This window comes from Notamacropus eugenii, chromosome 4, assembly GCF_028372415.1.
Source record: "Notamacropus eugenii isolate mMacEug1 chromosome 4, mMacEug1.pri_v2, whole genome shotgun sequence".
In the NCBI taxonomy this organism is placed as follows: domain Eukaryota; kingdom Metazoa; phylum Chordata; class Mammalia; order Diprotodontia; family Macropodidae; genus Notamacropus; species Notamacropus eugenii.
In genome coordinates this window covers 67,357,121-67,374,164 of record NC_092875.1, presented here as the reverse complement: position 1 = coordinate 67,374,164, position 17,044 = coordinate 67,357,121, and the positions used below count along the sequence as shown (strand labels likewise).

The window sequence follows — 17,044 nt, the reverse complement described above, 5'->3', positions numbered from 1 at the left end:
CAGAAAGCAATTTGATATAGGTTATACACGTGCAGTCATACAGAACTTTTCCGTATTTGTTGTGTTGTGAAAGAAAACACAGGCAAAAATTAAAGTAAAAAATAGCATGCTTTGATCTGCATTCAGACTCCATCAGTTCTGAAGATTTCCTTTTGTATTATCATCATTTTAAAAAGAGTGTGAGATACAGGAGGGATATAGGCCAAGTGCTATGAGAAATTTGAAGGTGGGGGGAGATACTGTTTTCCCCTGAGGCATTAGAGAAGGCTTCATAAAGGAGGTGACATGTAAGGTAGGCTTGGAAGGAAGGAACTTCAGTGGAGATTTGGGCATTTGAGGACAGGGATGGAGAGCTATGTATTTCAGATATGGAGGACTGCATGTAGCATCAGTCAAAGCAAAGACAGGTGGTAGCAGGACAAGCCCAGGAGATACAGAGAAATCTATTTTGGCTGGAGCACCTAGTATTGAAGGGGAGATGAGCCTGGAGAGGTAAGTTGGAGCCTTGGGGAAGGTCTTAAGTCACTGGACAGATCTGATTCCAATGAATTTAATAAGCATTCTCTGCTCTGCATATCTTCAAGAAGTTCACTGACAATAAGAAAGGCCCTATACACACCAAGAAATGTAGATATTCTTATAGTAGCAAAGAACTGGAAACAAAGTAAATACCATCGATTGGGGAATGGCTGAGCAAATTATGGTCCATGATTCTTACCGTGCCATAAGAAGTCATGAATGTGATGAAATATGCAGAGTGAAGTGAGCAGAGGCACAAAACAGTATACACTGTGTGTAACAATGTAAATGGAAACAAGAACAACCACAAAACAATTAAAACTGTGTTGCAACATTACGAAGAGTGAGCTTGGCCCCAAAGAGAGATATGAGAAGCATCTCCTCTTGCTGATCTATAGAGATGAGGGTCCAAAAGTGGGGGAACATCACCGTGAAAGGTACATTTTTTTTTCAGTCTGCTGATTGGTTTTACTGGGGACTTTTTCCTCTTTTGAAAAAAAAATTGCTAAATAACTTTCTGATGGGAGGGAATAAAAGGATATGAAGAAAAATTTAGGCAGTATTAAAATCAATTTTTAAAACTTTTGTTTAAAATTATTTTTAAAAACTTTACTAGCAAAAGCAAAACTTTATCAGCAAGTCACAGTGGAGACTTTACCCACCCACCCCTCTGAAAAAAGAAAGAAAGGAATAGTTGCTACCTTCAAGGAGTTTATATTCCACCAGGGAACTAAGAGTATGTGCACAGATGAGTAGAGATGCTTTTTTGCAGGGGATGAGGGAAGATCTCTCTTCCCTCATAACAACCCCTGGGGAGTTCAGGAAAGTCTTCCTGAATGGCATTAAAGTAGAGGCATTAGCATCCACTTTGCTGCTGTACCTATGAACCATGGGACCTCAGCAACTGAATTGCAGCTAAAAACTCCCCAATGTGTTGTGGCTCCCATTAGAAGGGAGTTCCTTCAGAGCAGGGACTATCTGCATTTTCTATTTGTGCCCTGGCACTTCTTTAATCTCTTTTTTTTTCCAAAGGGAAGGCAGGAAGGAAGGGAGAGAAAGACAGAAACAAACCAACAAGCAAGCAAAGATTCCATGTAGGAGATGGGTCCTGAGCTGAGCCCTGAAGAAATCTAGGGATTCCAAGGGGACAGAGGTGAAAGAGAATTCTCAGCATGGGGAAAAGGCTGGGAGCTAAAAGATGGTATGGCAGCTACTGAGAACAGCAAGTTTAACCAGATTAAGTACATATGAAGCACCTACTGCGCTCCTTGTTCTGTACCAGGTATTGAGGATAAAAAGATGAAAATGAAAACAGAAGTTTGTACCCTGCTTGAGGAGAACAACATGCCCACAGACAAGTAAGGACAAATATATACAAAGTAGCTCCAGGAAGGGGAAGTAAAAGCTGGGGAGATGAGAGGCTTCATGCCAGAGATGAAGTGTGAACTGAACTTGGAAGGAAGCTAGGGTGTATTCTAGCCATGGGATACAGCCTGTGCAAAGGTGTGGAGGCTAGAGTTGGAATGTTATATATGAAGAATGGCCAGAAGTGAGGAGAATGAATTGTGGAAATAAGCTTGGGGTGGTAGACAGGAGCTCAACTGCTAAGGGCTTTAGATGTCTTTGGTTTGTATTTTGTTTTAGAGGCGATAGGAAACTGCTGGAGTTTCCTGAGGGATGTGGCACTCTCAGAGCAGAGTTTCAGGAATATCAGCTTGGAAGCTGTGGAGAAGTAAGAAATGGCTTAGGCAGGAGGTGATAAGATCCTGAAACTAGAATGGTGGCTTAGCGTGATGGGAGACAGACCTGGATGGAGATCTGTGGAAGGGAGAATGGATAGCCAGCTGATTGACTGGCAGCAGGGAGGGAGGGGCCTAGGCAGGCCAGGAAAGTTGGCTAATGGGGAATGATGATGTTCTTGACAAAAATCAGGAAGTGAGAAGGAAGAAAAGAGCTTCCTCACATGGAGCCTTGCTGTGCTTTTCACATAGTGAACCTTGTTCTACTCTTCTAGGCCAAGCAAAACAAACTTGCTCTCCTTTGTGACAACCCCACAGGTGTTCAAAGACAGTGGTTATGTCTTCCCTGAGCGTCGACTGATGCAGATCACCCTGACCTCTTACTTCTCTGCCAGGGTGTGTAGTATGACTTAGCATTACCCAAAAAAGATTGATTAGGACTGTGGCAAATCCCAGAATTCAGAGCTGGAAGGAATCTTAGTAGCAGTCTAGGCCAATCCAAGACCAGTGTTTGTTCTCCTACCCCACTCCACTCTGCAAAAAAAAGCCAACAGAAAACCACAACTGTTTGTCCAGTGTTGCCAGTGACTTTGTTTCTAAAAGCTTTGGGAATAGGAGACTATTTCTAAAGCCTCCAGAACATATCTAATACTGTCTTTTCCCTCCCAGCCCCAAATTCTTCTTTGTGGAAATGGTGAGCCTAGCTTTAATATCTCCCTTCTTTTTCAGGAGCTGGAGAAGCTGGGACTGGGAGACAGTGTGGACCTTCATGTGTATGAAATTCCTGTGGAATACCAAACAGTCCAGAGGCTCATACCTGCCCTGTGGGAAAAACACAGTCCTCAAGTGAGTGGGGAAGCTTCTCCCCTTCTCCCCCCACTTCCCCACCCCATCCTCCCCAGATACTAGACAGAGCCTTCCCCAAACTATAGTCAACTCAATATTCAATCCTATACAAATGCTAACCCCTCCCGAGGGGCCAGATTTTGCAATATCATTGAAATAGCTGGGAATTTGAAATTGATTCTACATACCATTGTTGTATGGATAGACCTGGGGCATATTCCATCTCTCAGCATCTGCACTGAAGGCACATGCCTCTTCTTGGACTCACAAACATGTGCTTTACCAGCACATTCCAATCTTAGGCTAAGGCTGGTGGAATTGTTCGTGTGGTAAAATTTAAATAGTGTGGGAAGATATCCCCAAAACATGCCTTCTCCTACCTAAGCAAGGCCTGAAGTGTCCAGATTTAGTAAGCCCTTTGCCTGGCATGGGCACCACTAATTTCTTCCCACCATTGTGGAGTTCTCCAAGGCTATACCAGGGAAGCATAAGCTTTAGCTGGAACAGCTTTGTGTATAGACCCAGTAGTGAACTGTCTGTCTGTCATCTGAGGACTAGGCTCCCTAAATTGAAGAGGGTTTATCACTAGGTAAGCAGGTGAGGAGTTTTTCAGCCACAGCCAATCCTACTATATCATCCACCATCTACTTTATCACAGAGAGGTAGCAATCTGACATTGATGAAGGGGGTTACCACATTGAGGAAGTGATGAATCTTTGAAGTATTGTTGTAAAACATGTTAAGTTAGGTTGTTACTTCCAGGAGTAACAGTAAAATACATCTGCCAGGATGACACTGGAACTATGATTGGTGTTTCCTTTCAGCGCTTGTAGTCATTATTAAGCATTCTGAATGTGAATCTGTATTGGCCCCCAACAGGTGTGGGGTCTCAGCAGGAAGTCAGACTCCTGTCATATTCTGCCTAACCCCCTTAAGCTGTATCAGAGTTCTGTATTTCTTGGGCAGACCCTTGTGTCCCCATCCTTTGTCTCTGCGAGTTCGTTCAGTCCTTGTCTGTTTCTTTGTATACAGTTGCAGCCTACCTGTCACTGTTTCTGTTTCCTTCACCTGTTATTTCCTGGCTTCTCATATTTCTTTATACTACTCATGACAGTTATGCTTCATTGTATCATGATACTCTGTTACTTTCACAGCCCCCAGGTTTGGTTTTTTTTCTAACCTCTTTCGGTTGGACTAAATTTGTTTCAGTGTTTTCTCAACCATTAATAATGTCTGTTGTTGAACAGTTGGTGCTTTTTGCTTTTGATATTTTTCTTATAGTATAGTCCCAAAAATAGGCCAAAGAGGATTAATTTTATAACTCTTGCATGCTGCCAAATTATTCTCCAGAAAGATGGTATCCATTTGTAATATGACCAAAGACTGGAATTTTAGCTAGCACTTAACAGACAATTTAGAAAGGACAGAGAGCTTAAGCTATCTCAAATTGAATCAAAGAGGCTAGCAAAGGTTGGCTTTTTGGACTAACTACTCCCTTTTCTGTGGACCTCACAACTACACCAGGCCTTGCTAGTTATTGCAATGTGAAAGACCCTGCCTGGCCTCCTAAAAAACTCCACTTCCGGCGTCTTAGCAAGGCAAGGATAGACAGCTGTGTGCTGGGTCCCATGAATATTTGACACTTGCCCTGGCCCTGCTACTGATTCAAACCCTTTCCTCAAGTTCAGACTGAAACAAAGAATGATAAATCTATCTAAATCTATCTAGTTCCCATCACTGTTAAGTGCATCATTCCTCTGCAGCTGGTTGTCCATGTAGGGGTGTCTGGCATGGCAACCACAGTTACCTTGGAAAAATGTGGCCATAACAGAGGATACAAAGGTCTGGACAACTGCCTTTTCTGTCCCGGTTCCCACTGCTGCGTAGAGAACGGGCCCGAATCCATTGACTCCATCATCGACATGGATGCTGTCTGCAAGAGAGTGACCACCCTGGGCCTGGATGTCACAGTGACAATATCCCAGGATGCTGGCAGGTAGGGCAGAGCTCCTGGGGCATGGCCTGCCCTGGCTTTCCTTTCACTTTTCACATCTGTAGAATGAAAGAGTTTGACCAGATGCCTTTATGATCATATATCATAAATCATGTGATCTTATGATTTTTATTCTGGGAAGTTTAGAGCCATCTGGTGCCCTAGGGCTGATCATCTCCTCCTGGAAGAGGCCATTCCCTTTTTCGTAGAATCACAGACTCTAGAAAGAAAGACCCAAGAACCATCTAGTCTTCCTTGCCTCTTATCCATATTCCTAATAAGCTGTCACACAGCCCTTATGTAAAGACTTCCAATCACAGGGGATTGCTATCTGTCGAAGTGGCCCATTCCACTGTGGGAAATTCCACAGTGGAGACTTCTATATAAGGAGTCAAAATTCATTATTTTTGGTTTGACCAGCTGCAATTGGTTAGAATAAGTCTTATTTCTCTCCTCCCACTGCAGCCAGTGGCATAATGGATAGAGCTCTGGCTTTTTTTTTTTCCTCTATTTTCTAGAGTCAGAAAGACCTGAGTTCAAAGCCTCAGACACTTCCTAACTTTGTGACCCTGGGCAAGCCACTTCACCTCAATTTGTCTCATCTGTAAGATGGGGATAATAACAGCACCCATTTCCTAGGATTGTTGTTAATATCAAGTGAGATAATATTTGTAAAGTGCTTAGCATAGAGCCTGGCACATAGTAGGTACTTTTACCCTCCCTTTCCCTTCCTACTGAAAAGTTCATACAATATTTGAAATAGTAATCATTTAGATGTCTTCTCTTCTTCAGAATTTTTCAAACACCAAACTAAGACTTGAGTCTAAAGGTATATAGACCAGAGTAATTAACCTCCAACTGAGGCCTGTGTGTAATGGAGCGGGGGCGGGGGGGGTGGGTCGGTCCTCAGTGTCCATACACATGTTTAAATATCTCAATGACTGTAATACACACGAGGACCACCTTGATACCATACCAGTGGGAAATTGTCTCCCTTTAGTCTGTCTAGAGCCACCCCATGAGTGGCTCATCCATCCTGAAAGGCTTCAATTTGATTTGGGTTATTATAATTCCTTATGTTCAATTTTAATTTCTAGTCACTAAACATTGTCTCATGTAGTTCTCCGTTTTTTGCCCCTTTTCCCTCTCGCCAAACCTTAGGTACCTTTGTGATTTTACTTACTACACCTCCTTGTACCAGAGCCATGGCAGATCTGCGTTTGTGCACGTCCCTCCACTAGGAAAGCCCTATAATGCAGACCAGTTGGGGCGGGCCCTGCAAGCCATCATCGAAGAAATGCTGGATGTGTTGGAGCAGTCTGAAGACCAAATCAACTACAGCCACCAACACTGAGCAGGACAGGTCTGGAGCATTGTCGTGGTCACACTTGGGAGCAGTCCCCTCCTGCTCAGGACTCTAGGTACGCCATTCAGCCCTGCTGTACAGCACAGGAACTAAAGACGCAAGCACACAAACTTGGCTTTGCTCAATTTCTCTGATGCATTCCCCTCCCCTTACTCTGTGCCAGTGAAGTTGATTCAAGGAAGGGGGCAAAGGTTGCTCTTTCTCCTTTCCTTTCATTTTCTTTTTTGAAAACCAGCTGCAACCATTTACTTTGAAGTGGCCAAACTTTCTGCAGAATCTATCCATTAGTCAAGTGATATCAACAGACTCAACTACATGCTGAGGTTCAGATGTTCAGGATTGACATCTGGAACTGGAGTGTTTGGTTCAGGGGAAACTGGATGATGACCTCCCCCTCCCTGTGGTGCCTGGTTAGTCCTTAATCTAAAAGACTGGGTAAGGATTTTGGCTAGTTCTTTGTATAAAGTAATAGAAAACAGGCAAACCTAAAGAGGCTAGGGTGGAATAGCTTTCATTTGAAGACTAGTGCTAGTTTGGGACACAGATTAATTTATAATCCTTTTTGGTTAAAAGTCAAACATGATACAGCAAAGATTTGTTTTATTTTTTTGTTTTAAGTTGGGTTTCAGTTTCTTTCCCTCAGCCCCAAGGTTCAGCCCAAAAGCATGGATCTGTGAGACTGCCCATTGTCCTGGGTATCCTAGGGAGCCTGGCTGACATCCATCTTCCTTGCTCTCTAGAGCTTGGAGGGAGGTGTCCTATTCCCAGCTGCACACCCACCCCTGCCTGGAGCAGAGGCTTTGTGTTGCTTGGGAGAAAAAGATTGTTTGATTTGTGTGTGTGAGTGGAATGTTTTGACTTGAGGGGTTTTTTTGTTTTTAAAAACACACACACACACACACACACACACACACATACACACACACACACACACACACACACATACACATACACACACACAACACAACAATTCACTGAACTGAAAAATATCTGAGCAACCCGTGTCTGCCATTTAGGATTCAGTGGCCTGCCCTCCTGGCACTAGAGATGGATGCAACTTGAGTAACCTTTAAGTAACTCATTACTTTGTATTATCTGTTCTGTACTGACCCTCTCAAGAGGAGGGCTCCCTGGTAGGGACTGTGTTTGAAGAGCTGGTGATGAGTTCATCGGATGACCATTTCCAAAGGGGATTTCCATACAGCGCTAAAAGTGTGCAGCCTCCTCCTTCTTTTTTAGGATCTAACCCAGCAATGTTGAGGCTTAGAGTGGAGTTTGGGGAAGGAGGGGCGCCATGAGACAGGGGGAAAGACCCCCCCCAACAGAACTTTGGTCTTTGGCCCTCCATTGTCAAAACATGGCGGTTGAGAGTGTTGTGTGCCCTGGTGGGGGAGGAAGGCAGGGAGGACCGGGAGGGAGCCAGGCATTGGGCCTCCTAGCCAAAGCTCAAGTAGCAGCAGGCCAAGCCCCTAGCCCACAAAAAGTAGCCAGAAACTGTGTTGTGCAATAGCGGGGCAAGGTCCCTATGAGCAAAAGTAAGACCAGGCATGTGTCCCAAAGACAGTTGAATTGCCAATGATAGCTTAAGCATCTTCTCAAACTCTGCTCAAGAATCCTGCCATTTCTTTTGTAGGCCTTTTTGTTTTTAAAATAAAAATGATTTTACTATGGAGATGTGAAAGCTGCTGAAACTGGCTGCAGTAAGAGCCATCCAATCAGCATTTCCCCAGCATCAGATTCTTTTTTTAAATGAAATTCATTTTTTTCTAATGAAGGAAAAAGGCAAGACTATTTTCAAGGCCATAAGCAGTTTCTACTCTTTTCCTTTGGAGGCAATATGGCTTAGTATATGGTGTGTTGGGTTTGCTTTCAGGTTCAAAACCTGCCTCTGACATTTGCTAGCTAGCTGACTGACCTTGGGCCACAGTCTCCTCTATCAAATGGGGATAATACCTGTAGTACCTACCTCACAGGGCTGTTTGTGAGACTCAGATGAGATCATGTATGTGAAATGTTTTGCAAAATTCAAAGTATCATCTCAATGTTTGGTTCTTACTTCCAAAGCTTCTGAACCTTTGGAGAACATGAATCTACTGGAGATGGGGATGCAGTTTGAATCCCTTTCCAAAGTCCTTGTCTTCCTTGGACCAGGGAACACCTAGGGGGATGGGGAGCTTTGTGGCCGAGTTGAGTAAGAAGTCTTGAAAAGGGTCCTTGAAGACCAGCAGCAGATGAAAGTCCCCAGGCTTGTGCTCCCAGGCATTCCCTGGCAGTTCTGCAACATTCAGCTGGCTTGTAGAACCTGTTGGGTCTGGCTTATCCACATTCCTCCAGCAGGGGGCAGACCTTTTCCCCCTATCGCCTCATCCTCCTGAAGTCATATGGCTGACAAGGGCAAGGTCTGAGTTCTCGGTCTGTTAGATTTAGTATGTTTCTGAGCAAACATTCTTCCAGCCTTAGAGTAGTGTGCATGGGTATGTGTGAGTGTGTGTGTGTGTGTGTGTGTGTGTGTGTGTGTGTGTGTGTGTGTGCGCGCGTACACATTGACAATTTCCTACTGGAAACCCTCTTATTTAAGGTTTTGGAAAACAGGATGTCTGTGGAGTTTGTGGCTAGTAAAGCTCCCAATATAGATGAGGGAGAATACTCTGGAATGTCCTCAGAGGTCATGAACTTTGAAACCAGCTAGAGAGAAGAGTGAGAGGCAGGCAGCGGAGAAAGCTTAGTGGTGGAATCTGGGGAACAGCTGCGGCCCTGAACTGTAAAGCCTTCGGTGGGGGGACTTTTCCGAAAGATATTTGTATCAGCCTCTGATCTCTTGATAGAAAGCTTCTCCTCTGGCCAAAGTTGTGCTCGTTTTGGGGGTTTGTTTTTATTTTTACTTTTTGATTTTGACTTCCAATCTGTGTTTAAAGCATTGTGTGATTTTATTTACTAGAAATATAACTTATTCTATAATCACTGATTTTGCAAATGAGTAAGTAGCTGAGTCCCATCTGTAGAGATAGGTCTCGCATCTTGTCCTTAGCAAATTTTGTATAGTGATCACAGTAATTGTGGTATCCAGCTCATTTTATTTAATCTGATTTAAATTAAACATTTCACTCATCACTGCCAACTTTTTAATTTTCTCCTTTGGTTAAATCCATTCATCCACCTCTTCATCTCTCTCTCTATTTTGGGAGCCACAGCCTTGTCTTGATTTCAGATTCACAATGCTTTGGGCTCCTTTGGACAGGGATGATCTGGGGAGTGAGGTATGGGTTAGCTGAGGTCAGTGGGAGCTGCAGAGAGCTCTAGGGGGCCACCTAGGGGACTTCCACAGAGCAGGCAAGTGTCATGACATGTAAAAGATTGAAGCAGTGTAGTGGGAGGGCTTGTCAAAGAAGGATGAGTGGGAGCATTCTCAGAAGATAATCAAAGAGTCTTTGCTTCAGTTAAGAGGTTGTCTCTCCCTGCCAGGCTGTGCCCTCCGGACAGCAGGACCTGCATGTCAGTTTTAGGTGTGTGTAAAGGAGTGAATCATGGCTAAAAGAACCATGTTTTTAAACCAATAGTTTCTAAATAACAGTAGGTCATAGAATTATGCCATTTCTGAGCTTATGGGGATCTTGCACTTCTCAGGAAGAGAGGTATTAATGACAGGCATGTGGTGTGGTAGAACAAGCCCTAGGTCATTGGAAGATCAATCCTGATCCTGCCCCAACGTATTTCGTGACCCTGGATAGGCCCCTTTACCTGCTGGAATCTCAGTGACCACGCAGTAACATGAAGGTCCTCAGGTCCCACTGAGCTCTGGCCTTCCTGTGAGTCCATGGCTTGTCCATCCGCCATGACTGACCTTCCATCCGACTGCAGGTCCTCTTCCTGTTATAATTTCTCCCTTTTGTGGAAGTTTGACACCTGCTACTTTGATTTCGTCTCAAGCCTTTCCAGAATACAATCTCTGAGCCACTCCCCCCCCCCAAAAAAGACACCATACAGCACATTTTTCAAAATAAATAAATCTAGTTTTGAAACACTAGTAGTTCTGGGAAGGTGACTGGCATCTGGCAGCTATAGCCTGGGAATCTTTGTTAAGAAGAGACTCTAAGGGTCCAGAAAAGGGTAGGATGGAGCAGTCATGTATGAGACAGTGAGAGACAGGAGGGCGAGATCTGGATGTGTTAGAAGGAGAAAGATTGCTGAAACTGGAAAGGAGCCAGGAGGATTAGAGAATCCTCAAATGGTAGATTTAGAAGGGGACCTCAGAGATTCCATAGTACAATCCTCTCGTTTTTTGACAGTTGAGGAAACAGAGGCCCAAGGAAGCAATTTCCCCAAGAGCAGACACTAGAACCCAGTTCTGGCTCCCAGCCCAGAAGGTTGATACAACCCCTAGAAGAGTCAAAATGTGAAGGTTATGCAAAAAAACAATTTCACATCCCTTAAGTCCAAGGGATAGCCTACAGAGTGTGGCTTTTCCAAACCCAGTGGAAAGGTTGCTTTTTGTTCATTTTGAGGTCTCCTGTGTAAAACTGCTGCTGCTAGTATCCCCAAAGCCTTCTCTTTTGTCCTTGCTTGCCACTCTCTTCCTCCCCACACCCTGTAATTCTCTGAAACTCATGAACTACAGTCGGTAGAGGGCAAATCTAAAACATGAGGCCTCTGGGACTCCAAGCTGGAGAGGATAAACCCTCCAGGGCTCCAGTCTCTACACCACTTGGTGACCTCATTTAAGGAGTGTCCCAGGTTCTCAATGGATGGCAAGGGATGGCTCCCTGCCACCCAGTCCAGGCCTAGCCCTGCAGATAATATACAAACTTCAGGAGTTCCTTTCAGGAGAACCCAAAGGAAACACAGTGGCTCCTGATAGTGGCCGATGATCATTCCTGAAGCATTCAAGTGCCCTCCTGAAGTCCCTGTGCCAAGTAGAGCCCTTAAAAGTTCCTTATTTTTTATAATCTGAATTGTTTTCTACTTTTGTACCATATTGTAGCTCCTGTATTATCCCTTGTTGTCAGATAGGTCAGACTGTTATATAGGAATGAAATGTATATTTTTAGTGGGGTTTTATTTAATGGATCCAATTCACCTGGGAAAGTTCAGGGGACAAAAGGGGGAAAGAAGAAATAACTATACTACTGGGACATTTGGTGCATCTGCCCTGGAGTGAGGATGAAATGACTTTACATATTGGTGTTAGTTTGTCTCTCGTTCTTAAAGAGGACCATGTCATCACGGAAATGGTGCCATGACATGTAAGTGAATTGGATTTAAGTGAGAGAGGTCTGTGCAAAGTCACCAGCCTCACTTTCTCCTCCTGAATCATCTGGGCCCAGTGACAGGATGTAGATCAGGTTGACTGGAGATGGCCCTGAATGGAATAGGAGACCTTGGCCTTTTTAAACTAATGTCTTTAACAGATCTCAGTCTGACTGAGGTAATACCCAGTGATCAATTCAGTGATTGAGACTAGGTAAGAAACGAGGCAGAGAATGGCCTTTTTACCTAGTCAAAAAAAAAAATCAATCTGAGAGGGGAAGACCCTCAGGGTTTCTGTTCAAAACAGAAACAGTTGTTTAACTTCACATATATTTTGATCCTAAAGCCTAGAGTGAGATGAGAAAGTCCCCTTTCTCCTGTTTCTGAAACAATTGTTCACAAATGGAGTTGCAGGTGTCTCTCTGGAGAGTGAAAACAATAGCTGGTCTTTTTAAGTCTGGGGCCCAGCCAGCTGGCCCTAGAGTCTACCCTTCAGGGCCCTTCTTCCTTCCTCCTCCTGAGACCCTCCTCTCTCCCTAAACACCCACCACAACTTTTCTGAAGCAACGGAAATGTCCCCTGGGGACAACTAGGAGACACTTTTCTCTGGGGAAGACTGGGGGTGGGGGAGTGCTGATATGTACTCCAAAATCCCCAGAGGGTTAGGGAGTTTGCCCTCTGGGGCTGGTTTGAGATATCAGCTTATTATCTTGGACAGCAAAAATGTTTACTTTTCTTTTCCCTACACATACACACAGTCCTAGCCCCTGTCAAACACAGAGTCTTAGCACTGGGTAAGATAGGCCATTTACACTTGGAGGGAAGGAAGAAGAAAGTGTCTTTTGTATCCAGTGCCCTTTATTGCCTGTGAATCCCATAGACTTCTGGTACTGTACTAAGCTTTTCACCAGACATTCCCCAAATGCTCCCAAGCCTGGTGATGCTTACCCTCAAATACCTTTGGCGCCAATCAAATGGTCTAATGACCTCACCTGACTGCAGGCACCCCCATGTTTTACCGTGAATCCCTGAAGGCCATGTTCTCTGTGGGAGCCAAGAGTGAGTGGAGAAGCCCTTTCTGGGACTCTCTCAGTATTCTCAGGGTTTGCTTGGCTTTCTCATGTTGATCAAGACTCTCAGGACACCTACCTACCTACACACACACACACACACACACACACACACACACACTCACTCACTCACATATACACAGACACAAACACACATACACACACATTCACTCACTCACACATACACAGACAAAAACACACACACACACACACACACACACACACACACACACACACACACAGTGATGCTGACAGGGCAGCTAGAATCGTCCCTCCTTGATGGTCGCTGCTCCTGGGTGGTTTTTCTCTGCAGTGCCTTGTCAAACCAATGTGTTACTCAGAGCAGGGAAACAGATTTTTCAGACTTTGCCTGACTAGATTCTGTAAGACCTGCGATCAACACTTGGAAATGCAAATAAAATGAGTGAACTCTTACTAATGTTTGTGTTGTTCTTGTATCCCTTCCTGGTTCCCAGTTCTACTACTGGTCTCATGCTCATCACAGCTAGGCCTGGTCGTTGGCTTTCCACTGTGGGGACTGGGGCCAGGGCTTCCTGTAAGGTTACCACAAGCATGAGAATGGAGAAGTGGTGCCCCCTAAGCAGATTTCTTTGAGAAGTCCAAAACTTCCCCAAAATGAATAAGTGCATGTGAACTGTTAAACTTGTAAGAAGTCTGTGCCAGAGAAATTAGACTTGGATCAACACCAAACACCATATTACACCATACATTCTAAATGGGTATGTTACCTTAACATGAAAAATCATACTGTAAAATTAGAAGAGGAACAGATCATATACCTTTCACAACTATGGATAGGAGATGTATTCTTAACCCAACAAGAGGCAGAGATAGAGTCAATTACAGAAGATAAAATAGATAACTTAAATTACATGAAAATTAAAAGCTTCTGCACAAACAAAATTAATGCACCTATGATAAGAATTAAAATAATCAATAGAAAAATATCTTTGTATCAAATGTCATCAACCAAAAGTGATTCCAGATTTTGGACAAACAGTTCCTGAAAAAACAGCAAGCTATTAACAACCTTATGAAAAAATGTTTCAGATCCCTAAGAATAGGAGAAATGTAAATGAAACCTTGAGGTTTCACCCTACACCTTGCAAATTGACTAAGATGGCAAGATAGAGGAATAGTCAACATTGGAGGGGTTGTGGGAAGATAAACATACAACTATGTTGATGATGGAGCTGTGAATCAATGCAGCCATTTTGGAAAGCAGTTTGGAATGATTCAAATAAAGTGACTAAAATATCCATACCCTTTGACCCAGAGATTTCACTACTAGACTTAGACCCCAAAGAGGCCATTGATAAGAAGAAAGTTCCCATATACACCAAAATATTTGTAGCAGCACTTTTTGTGATAATAAAGAATTGGAAACAAAGTAGATGTCCATGGATTGGGGAATGGCTAAACAAATTGTGGTACCTGAATTAATGGAATACTTTTGTGCTGTAAGAAATGACAAATATGATAAATATAGGGAAACATAGAAAGATATACATGAACTGATGCAGAGAGAAAATGAAGCGGAGCCAAGAAAACATAATAGACAGCAACTCCAACAATGTAAATGGAAGAAATAACCACACACAAAAAAAATCAAAAGTGAATGTTGACAAAATTACAAAGAATAAGCGTGGCCCCAAAAAAGAGATATAAGAAGACTCCCCTACTCCACCCTTATGCAAAGGTGGGGGGCCCACTAGGATGATACACTGCAAATATTTTCAGACTTTTGCAACATATTGATCAGTTTTGCATTTTTTTTGTCTTTAAAAATATTTATTAAATGGGTTGACTTTTGGAGAGGGGAAGGGGAAAGTGAGAATTTTGGTGATATAAAATAAAAAACAAGACATCAATAAAACTTTATTTTAAAAAAATGAAGTGCCAGATGTGGAAGGATTCCTAGAACAGTTCAAACTGGGAGGTGTCTTAGAATATTAGTGAAGGAAGGGGCCGCACAACATAGATCAGTCAAAAAAGCATTTAAGTGCCTAATACATTCCAGGCTCTGGAGATACAAACATAGATAATGAAACAGTCCCCTCACTTAAGGAGTTTACATTCTATCCAGGGAGTCAATATGTACACATATAAGAAAATATAGAAAAAAATACAAATACAAAATGGGCAGCTGATGAATCAGGAAAAAAAAAGGCTTTGTGTAAAAGGTGATGTTTGAGGCGAGTCTTGAGGAGAGAAATTCCATGATCCTGAGATGAGAGTGAGTCCAATGCAAAGACTCAGAGAAGGAGGTGGAGAGCCTTGTGTGAAGAACACGGAACAGACTAGTTTGGATGGACCAAACAGTGTAAGGGGGGGGAATAATGTAGGATGAGGCTGGAAAAGTAGGCTTGGGACCAGGTCTTTAAGGGTTTTATACTTGAACCTAGATTCACCAAAGTTAAATCATTTCAGTTCAGCTCTTCCATTACCCCATTTAAGGTTTTCTTAGCAGAGATACTGGCGTGTTTTGCCATTTCCTTCTCTAGCTCATTTTACAAATGAGGAAACTGAGGCAAACAGGATTAAATGGCCCATCCAGGGTCACACAGCTAGTAAGTGTCTCAGGCCACATTTGAACTCAAGTCATCCTGACTCTAGGCCCTATCCACTGTGCTACCTAGCTGCCCTAATCCCAAAGGACTCGTGATGAAAAATTTGGCCCACATCCAGATAGAGAGCTGATGGACTCAGAGTGCAGACTGATGCACAGTTGTTTTTTTTTCCCCTCTCTTTCTTTTACTTGCTTCCCCCACCCCACCCCCAACACAGCTAATGAGGAAATTTGCTTTGCATGACTTCATATTTGCAATGAATTTTTATTTCTTGCCTTTTCAGTGGGCATAGAGAGAGGTGGAAGGAGGGAGAGAATTTGGAACTAAAATGCAATGAAATAGATTTTTTTTTAAAAGAAAAAATATATTTTTTAATTTTTTAAATAATAAAAAAATAACATGCTTACCCCAAATCACCAAGTGGCCAGTGACCAGGTCCTGGTGGTCTCTTTATTCCCACCCAATCCAATATGTTCCCCATACTCTCAGGTTTTCTCTCCTTGTTATTATTGGTTCATTCTTTCCAACTCTCTTTCACAACCCAAAATGACTGAACTAGACCATTAGGTTATGATTTCCTTTTCCTTCTACGTTAAATAAAAGTGACCAGATTGCTTATATGGAGACCTTAACTGAAGGCCCACTATGTGCAGAGCACTGCCCTGGCCCAGTCTGGGGAGGCAACCCTCTTGAAAGAGGAGCCTGCCGTCCTCACCAACTGTCAACTAACGGCCACAAAGAAGGCAGGCAAGGCACTGCCCTGGGACCAGCCTGTGCCAGGCAAGTCAAACCACCCTCACCGCCTCGGCCACCATCCCCCATGAGACCCTGATGGAGCCTTGGGAAGAGCAAGGCTTCCAGCCCAGGGCCTCAGCCATCCTCCTGGAAGCAGCCCCCATGGAGATGCTGCCTGACTCTGCACACAGCTACCGAAGAGTCAGAAAAGAGAGTTCTCCTCACCAAAGTCATCAGCATTCTCAGACAGTTTAACATTAGGAACTGTTATGATTTCATCGAAGGAAATGACATTATAGAAGAGGCGTCCCCATCAGCTTTGCTGCTGTACCTTACAGGCCATGAGACTTTTCCATCTGACCTGCAGCTGAAACCTTCCCTACGTGTGGTCTCCCCTGTCAGATTATGAATTCCAGAAGCAGGCACTACCTCAAGGTTAATCTTCAGTATTTAACACAGTGTTTGCATACAGTAAGCACTTAATAAATGTTTTCTCCATGGAGTCAGTCCAATGCCCTTCTAACACAGACCTGGAGAGCCTCACAGTCTGAGCATACAAGTCACTTAGTCCAATCCCCTGCACCACAGAGCTCAAAGGAAAGGAACCAGAGAAGGCTAGATCCCTTATGGAATTGTTTCTGGAGCATCTCAGTCACATCACTAAGATGACATAGGGACAGCTGACGGAGCTGCGGACAGAGGTCAAGAGGACCTGAGTTCAAATCCAGCCTCAGATACTTGCTAGCAATGTGACCTTGGACAAGTTGCTTAACCTCAGTTTCCTCAACTGCAAAATGGGGATAATGAAAATGCCCCCCCTCCCAGGGTGGTTGTGAGGATCAAATGAGATAAGATTTATAAAGCTCTTAGCACAGTGCCTGGCACATAGTCAGTGCTATATAAATCTTTGCTATTATTATATTTTGTATACATATATCATT

General features: G+C 43.5%; 1 protein-coding gene across 1 annotated transcript in view; it reads left to right on the top strand.

Annotated features, from left to right (window-relative positions):
* The window catches only part of PGPEP1 (pyroglutamyl-peptidase I), a 34,759-nt gene extending 21,547 nt beyond the window's left edge, over positions 1-13,212 (top strand). The window contains exons 3-5 of the mRNA XM_072601650.1: positions 2,988-3,104; positions 4,868-5,100; positions 6,259-13,212. Of these exons, the coding sequence (XP_072457751.1) occupies positions 2,988-3,104; positions 4,868-5,100; positions 6,259-6,451 (543 nt within the window). The 3' untranslated portion in view covers positions 6,452-13,212. The remainder of the gene's footprint in view (positions 1-2,987; positions 3,105-4,867; positions 5,101-6,258) is intronic.
* Positions 13,213-17,044: the final 3,832 nt, after the last annotated feature.